This window comes from Carex rostrata, chromosome 23 (genome assembly GCF_964058835.1).
Source record: "Carex rostrata chromosome 23, lpCarRost1.2, whole genome shotgun sequence".
NCBI classification, from domain to species: Eukaryota; Viridiplantae; Streptophyta; class Magnoliopsida; order Poales; family Cyperaceae; genus Carex; species Carex rostrata.
The window spans coordinates 3728699-3736890 of NC_135940.1; the positions used below are offsets into that span (position 1 = coordinate 3728699).

General features: G+C 33.1%; 1 protein-coding gene across 1 annotated transcript; it reads right to left on the reverse strand.

The window, feature by feature from the left end:
• Positions 1-260: 260 nt before the first annotated feature.
• LOC144574843 (putative LRR receptor-like serine/threonine-protein kinase At1g67720) lies at positions 261-7634 on the reverse strand. The gene is made up of 15 exons (XM_078324923.1): positions 7430-7634; positions 5679-6213; positions 4611-5116; positions 4387-4519; positions 4177-4248; positions 3828-3896; positions 3660-3731; positions 3261-3329; positions 2986-3131; positions 2515-2750; positions 2051-2177; positions 1873-1938; positions 1419-1602; positions 1180-1315; positions 261-837 (listed from the first exon to the last, which is right to left on the reverse strand). The coding sequence occupies exons 1-15, from the start codon at positions 7503-7505 to the stop codon at positions 520-522; spliced, it is 2745 nt and encodes a 914-aa protein (XP_078181049.1). The 5' UTR covers positions 7506-7634; the 3' UTR covers positions 261-519.
• Positions 7635-8192: the final 558 nt, after the last annotated feature.

Genomic DNA, 8192 nt, shown 5'->3' on the forward strand with positions numbered 1-8192 from the left:
AGGCCCAAACACGAGAGAATTTGCGAAGCTTAGTTTGGGCCGGGCCTTGCTGGCCTTATACACAGCAAAGTGTATTTTGGACAAAATTACGGCAAGAAGTAGCTTTTTAATTGTGGTAATTATTTTTATCATTGCATTGAAATCTGAGTCATACTAACAAGAAAAGTCAATGAATCAGAAAAAATAACATACATAAAATGAATCTACATAGTTGATATTTCATTAACTGAGTTCTGAAAAAAAAATTACAGCAAAAAGTAGCTGTTTTGATAGTTGCAATTATTTTTATTGTTGCATTGAAACCTGAGTCATACTTATATAAGAAAAGCCAAGAAATCAGAAAAAAAAATACATATATTAAAACTGAATTACATAGTGGTTGTTTCATTAACTATGCTCAGTGCAATAATTAAAATTTTAAACTATGTATAAAAAAAATTACAAGCAATATTTACATGAAATGAAATTTCGGGTACAATTTGACATGTATCCAGGTTGCAAAGCTTGATAATTTCAGACCTACCTAAGGATAGGCTGTACAAATGATTCAGTATACAAGGAAGAGTTGGATATGTAGAATTTCGAAGAAGTTTCTGAGGTGCTTCTTCCAAATACATCAATTGATTCAACTCTGCTCGTTGCTGTCTTTTGCTCGATTAGAATAGCCTCCTGGATCTCCTTCAAGACTTCTGAAATCGACGGCCTCTCCATTCCTCTTTGTTTTACACACATCAATGCAACTTCCGTGATTTTCCATATCGATTGTATATCATAGGTAGGTTCTAGGGACTTATCTATAATGGCGTGTATGTTGCCGTTTTCTACATTATCTTTTGCCTGACAAAAAAGTGCTTTCCAATTAGCACAAGTTATTTTTGTAATTTTGAATTTTACTATTCAAGGGACCTAGGTTTGATGATCATGGTACATAACAGTGTGTACCTGATAATATTATTTTTGTACCGAACCCAAGGATTATTCAGTAGTTTCTGTAAAAGGTTATTGGTTAACAAGTAAAAGGAGGAATTTCATTACTATGCAAAGTTGCTGGTAGGAAATTGCTTAATTACAAATTTAACAAAAAAGAAATTTGGTATTATGAAACAATTTTATTGGTCCAAAGAACTAGAATTAAGGAGGAAATAATTGACAGTTGTCAATGGTATAAAAGAAACTAACCCATTCAGCTATATGCTGGAAATCATCACCAAAATCCTCCCTGGATATGGGACCACAACCCGAAATCAATTCAAGAAGAATAATCCCGAAACTAAATATATCGGTCTTCACAGTGAATTGTTGAGTAGCATAGTACCTATCCATTTGCAAAGCATACAATTTAGCATTAATGGATATTTGAAAATTCAATTGACAAATAAATTTATATGGTGGAAAGTAAGATAGTTAATTAAGCTTACTCAGGGTCCATATATCCAAATGTTCCTTTAATCATGCTTGAAACATAGGTACCCTCGGCCATGAGTTTAGATAGACCCAAATCAGAAACCTTAGCTCTCATGTTCTTGTCTAATAATATATTGCTGCTCTTTAAATCTCTGTGTATAATTTCTGGCGAGCAACCAGTGTGAAGGTACTCTATACCTGAATTAAGAAGAAAAAAATACTACAAAGGATGTAAAAGTATAAATAAAAGCATAATTTCTTAAAGTGTATATTTTTATTTGAGGTTAAGATAAAGATCAAGCCTTTCAACTTTAAATATTCACAAGAGATCTTCAAACTGAATTTCAATCTTGCGAATTTTAACACAAAAGGTATTGTTTTAGCCACTAGATCGATGATCATTGCCAAAGAGAACGAAAATATTTATTTTTCTGTCACCAAAGTAACAACTTAATTGGAGAACCAAACCTTTTGCCGCATCTTCAGCTATCTCCATTCGTTTGACCCAACTAGTGATCTTCTTCTCTGGAGGACCTGATAATATTTTTCATTATATATTTTATCAAAACAAAAAGAATGATAATCTATAAAAACGTATTTATTTATGGATGAAATGTAAAATAACGATATGATATACGTGACGTACCACGCAGGTGCTCAGATAAGGTTCCCTCGTGCATGAATTCATAAACAAGTATATTACTGTCATCTTGTTGACTATATCCTAAAAATTTCACCAGGTTCTTATGATGTATCCTTGACAGCAAAGTTACCTTAAGAGTGAGAGTAAGACAGAGCATGCCAGGTATTAGAGTTATGTAATGCTGTCTATTAATCATATTGACTAGCATGTTTAATTCAGATAAAAGAGAGATGAACCCTGTGCTGGCCATTACCTAGACATAAATATTAATAATTACTAGACTTTTTTCTTTTTCTTTTTACTGGGCTTGTAAGTTTTTTGTTTCAAAATTGCGTGACAATAAGATCCAATACCAATGTAAAGGTTACTTCATATATATCATTAAACCGTACCATGCAGTTTACCAAAATCATTGTACCAGTATTTGTTAAAATCAAACTGGTATTCAATCTCAAACATATACATACCTCATTTATGAACTCACGAATCCCTTGATTGGACTCAGTATTGTGAACCTTGACTGCAATCTCAGTGCCACCATTTAGTTTTCCATAATAAACCGAGCCGAAACCACCCTTTCCTATTATCTTCTCAAAATCATCAGTTGCATCCTCAATTTCTGACAACTCAAATCTATGTGCTGGTTCACTATCTAAATCACTCAGTAAATTTAACTGGGAAATCGGCAAACGCCCAGTTTTACCTGAAATGAATTAAATAACAGAAGCATTTGAGTTTAAAAAAACAACTCTTAAGTGTTAAGATATATAAAGTTCAGGAAAAATATTTATATAACACTAAATCTTACAAAGAACCCTAATTAAGAATAAATATAATCATGATGACTTGGAGACTTAACTCTCTTTAATTTAACAATAAAATTGGAAGCAAGCACTAGAAACAACAAAAGGAACTTTGCATTGTCTATAAAATGATACCTTTTTTCCTCCCCTTTTTCTTGTATTTACACAAATAGCATGCTGCGAGAAGTAAAAGTAGCAGCAATACAGCACCAACAATAGAGAAGATAATAACAAAATTTCTCTTTGCCTTGCTTGGATGGAGACCCGGGTTTCCTGTATAGCTATTCAATAAATGAGAAGTACAAATGTTAGCAATATTAGGTGCATATTTCCTTTATTTCCTTTTCCTCTTCTGGTAAAACAAAATAACCAAAAACAAAATGAACAAGTAATAAAAAGGAAGTGCATACTTGAAAACAACATTTTTCCTAAGAAGTCCCTTTGGTATTACTCCAGACAAATTGTTGTTCTGTACATACCTGCAAATGTTTATGTATTATGAGATTGTACACAACTATTTTAAAAGGTGCTAAAATAATTTCAAAATGGATAAATTATTATTTTAAAAACATTAATTATTGGTAGCAAAAGTCTTCTTCCTCTTTTTTTTTTTTGTTCCTACCCTTTTGACAACCCAGTTATTGGAGAAAACATTAATTCAATTGCTTAATTTTTCAGATTGTTCTTTTCTTATTAAACACAAAAGGGTATTGAGTAAAGATATTAATTACTTCCTTCTATTGCAACATAATAGAAGTTATAGAAGAGTAATTGAAGTTGCTAATTAGTAAGAGAACTTAGTCACTTACACTTCCTTTAGATTTGGGAGGTTGGCCAAAGATGAAGGCAGTGAACCAGTAAGCTTATTATTTTCAAGGTGTCTGTAACAGAGAACAAAATATATGTATATATAAATTAGTATAAGATGCCATTATGATCTTATTTGCAAACAAAGTTTGAAATGACTGTTCTCTTACATGATTTGTAAATTTGGGCACCCACTGAAGTCAGGTATTGAACCGGTAAGTGTATTGTTATCAAGGTATCTGCATTAAAAGTTCAAATCCAGTGAGCTGAAAAATAAAAAGAAATACATCGAGGCAGATTTTAAAATTGAAGCGCATAAATATTTAGTTCCAAATATGTAATTCTCTAACATGAAAAAGGACCAAATAAAGTTTCTTATAATAACTAAAAACATAACAAAGATAAAAAGGAATTTTTTTACAATCTGTTGCAAAAGACAAAGATATAAATAACTAAGCATACATGTTTACTTAGAGAAAAACAGGAATAAAAAAGGGAGAATAAATGTTTCAGTCTTACAGTTCAACCAAGCCTGCTAAGGTTGTCAGTTCCGGAGGAATATTTCCAGTTAAATTCTTCCGAGACAGATCTCTGTTTTAAATTTGGAAATAGAAAATTGAAAAACAAGAGGGTTAGTTTGGAAATTAGTCATTAAAACAAAGATCATATGCGCCACTCCCCATGGTCGGATTGGGAAAAGAATAAGATTCATAACAAAAGATATCATACGTTAAAATTATTTTGGGCTGGCTATTAGAACTGCATTGAACCCAAGACCATGGAGCGGGTAAACACGGGTCACCACCTTCTTGGGCCCACAAAGCTTGTGGGTAGCTTGCTACTAAACTAGACATTGCAGTTGCTGAGACTCAAAAAGAGAAACTATCAGAAAAATTTGAAACTAAATATCTGTTGGAGCTTTTCAGCTCAATGAAAAGAGTACCATATCGTACCATCGAGAGATCCAAAATTGATCAGCACATACTTCAAAATTTCAAACGCATTAAGAATTGGACCCCGTGTCGAATCATTGGTTTGTCGAAACAAGAGAGATGCAATGTAAGGCAAGGAGACATTCCAAAACCCCGGCTCGTAAAGCCGGTAGTTCCCGTTTGCATTTTCCTGCACATTCACGACGGCTTCATTAACGGGTGGGCCATATGGAAGTACAACCTTAAATTGTCTTGTTTCATTTGGGCCCAAGTTTTCAATCTCTGCCATGTATGTAAATGCCCATGCATTTCCTGGAAAGTTATCTAGGTTCAGGCGGTATGTTAACGTCCCGTTATTTCCCACTACTGCAGTTTGCATGACCTTCACTGGGGGGAACTCACCGTGATCAACATATATTGGTTTTGTGGTTGAAACTTTCTCCGTACCAGCTGCCACATCGACTAGGTAATTCGGTCTTTTAATGGCATCAGATTCCCAGATCCTGTCAAATGGGTCGTCAGGGTACCTAAAGACAAAAAGAAGCATAAATTATTATCAGATAATACAGGACATTGCACAAATAGTTAATTTCTCTACTTGTTACATACATAGTGACATTTAGACATATGTTTGTGTGTACATCGCAGGTAAGAAAACGAACCATTTATTCTAAAAACCGACCAATTAGAAGACCAAATATTTCTCTTAAACAAGGTACACATTTTTTATTTAGTTTTTTAAATTTAGAAGGGTATATATGATATTATGAATTTCAGAGGGAGAATGTGTAATTTCGAGGTTTTTGAGGGATATACAAGAAATACCCCCCAACCCCCCCACACACACAATTAGGGCATGTTCGGCCGACAAATGAGAATGGGCACGGACACGGGAATTGAACTGAAAATCACTGTTCCCGTGGGAAAAAAAAAATTCAGTTGAACTGAATTTTTTTTTTTCCCACGTGAATAGTGATTCGGCCGAACACGCCCTAATGATTAAGCCATCGACTGTCCTACAAAGGTCATCCCCTATAAAGTGTACTGAAGCAGCCAGTTCTTAATTAACAAGTACATAAAAAATGTTACCTTATTGATGCATTACTAAGCGCCCCAAAGTTTACTCTACCAGCCATGAACATAAAGTACTGATCCTCAAACATGGTATTATACATAGATCCATTGAATTGCCTAAGCTCAATCGTCGATATAAACCGCACACCCGACGAAACGTTGTACAAACAAACACTGAGAGACGGAGACGGTGCCAACAGCACCATCTCACTCACCACTGGTGTGGTGGCATCATCAATCACAATCGTGTCCCAATATGTCGCGTCTAAAGAAATGACAAATTTTGGGTACACGCTGGTGCCATCAAAGTTGCCATAAAGGAAGGTTGCTCTGACAAGGTACCGGAGGCGTGTTGTTACATTTAGTGTGTAGCAGTATTTCCTGTCATCATTCGGAAAGAAACGCAACGTGTTGTACTGTGTTTTGTTGTTGTTTACCGGTGAAGAAGTGTTGGCACGTTGCCCGAACGGGTAGTTGGTATCAGGAATCCATTGGAGACCGATATCGTCGGTGTGTGCCCTGCTTCCACCACAATCAATATTCACAAAACCTACACTTGTAATATTTATATCATCACCGTGAAGTGCAAAATCACCAAAATAGAGCAGAGCATCCAGTGTATCTTCATTCTATTATTAAGCACGTTGGGTGTCCAATCCGCTAACGGCTACGATTGAAAGATGAAACTTCGGATTTGATCTCAACCCTCCAGTTACATAATTGTTCTTCTTTTGATTAAATGCATCGGTTTTATGTATAGAAGTCTAAATTTAGTTAAAAACATACTCACCACATGTGCTGCTACATGATACGTTACAATTAAAATTGAACAAATTCTGAAATTTAGCTATATATTTCTTTGTTTCCATATTTCTCCTCTTTAATTGAGAAGACTTCACCTTCTATTTTCTTATATTTTTGTTTCCTTACTTCTTCTTCGTTTCTATACGAATCACAATGGAAATTATTTTTTATTTATTTTCTTATTTCTTTTTCTTCGTTTCTATACATATTGTTGTGGGCAGTTTAGAATATATTTCCAATATATAATATATCAATGTGTGTGTGTGTATTCTAAATTGAAAACAAAGAAAAAGAGGAATATAAATTGGAAACAAAGAAAAATATAAATTGGAATGTGTGTGTGAATATATATTTCTCTTATAATATGTGTTTGTATATATCATATACATACACACGATAACACTTTTTATTTATGTTTTTTGATATCATATTATATGTCGATATTGAATTGTTGTACGATATTTGATATTAGATTCGAATCGAGCTATTAACATGTGTCTTAATTTTTGAATAATTATTATTATTTTCATTGATATTTTTTTTCTTATAGTATGTCTCCGTTGCAACGCACGGGTATGATACTAGTGTTCTTTTATGTACTTTTATGTGAATATTTATCTGATTAACTCACAAAGGAGTTTCTTAAGAAAAGATGATTTGTTTAATTTAATTGCAAAATTCAACAAATAAATTAATTAAGAATTTAAGATTGTATATGTACAGAATAAAACTAAAAGAAATACATTGAAAGGATGACTAAAATGGAGCTTGAAAAAAAGCAAAGGCAATTAGACAACAGAAGAGAATATGAGAATAATTTGAGAAAGGTATCTTTAAGGAATTAATTGGCACTAGAAACAGGTGCAGAGGTGAGATCTTCCTGTTTTGGAAATAAGAGATGTCCCAAAAAGAAAAATTATACAACAAAATATAGATTTCTGAGGTAATAAATGATGATGCACCTGGTACTTGAGCTTTTGTCACCGACACTAGAAATACTAGTAGAAGAATAACCAGAAGACATGATGAACTCTCCATTCCCCCCTCTCTCTCTAAAACATGGCAATGGCTAAGGGCTGCTGAGTGCTGACTGACTCTCTCCCGTGATAAAAAAAAAAAGACTGACTCTCTCCCTTTTTATCTCTCTTTATTTCTATAAACTATATACAGGGGCGGATTTATGTATAGATCAGGGGGGTGCTAAGTCACTCTATGATTTTAAAATTCTTAATTATGTATATTAAACTTTTGAGTTTTTTGAACTTTTATATAATCTAGCACCCCTCATGAAATAACAAATGTTTGTTAGTAGTCAAGTGGTTTGAGTTCTAGTTGTTATGTGTGAGGTCATGGGTTCAATTCCCACTAGCCATATTTTTTTTAATTTTTTTTCATATATTACATTTTATAGATTAGCCCCCCTATTTACATTTTCTAGTTCCGCCCTGACTATATACTTCTGCACAATGAATAAATATATATAAAATAATATATCCCCATATTACTTTATTAGGGAATAGACGCCACCAACCTTATTTTTTTTCAGGATATTATGTGACAGTTTATTTCATTTTCTGTTTTCAAATTTTAAGATTTTTTTTCTTACGCTTAAAAATTAATCATCGTTTCTCTTATATATAGATTTTCAACAAAAAATATTTTTTCTCTTATATATGATTATATTTTTTTTAGATAAATAAAAAATTTACTTGATTTAAGAATTCT

Excerpts from the sequence above, each read along its gene's own strand:
- LOC144574843 (XM_078324923.1), bottom strand. The coding sequence starts at position 7,505 with ATGGAGAGTTCATCATGTCTTCTGGTTATTCTTCTACTAGTATTTCTA. Across the intron at positions 5,117-5,678 it reads CTTAGTAATGCATCAATAAG|GTACCCTGACGACCCATTTG; the intron begins GTAACATTTTTT and ends TTTTGTCTTTAG. Across the intron at positions 3,330-3,659 it reads CTCCCAAATCTAAAGGAAGT|GTATGTACAGAACAACAATT; the intron begins GTAAGTGACTAA and ends AAACATTTGCAG.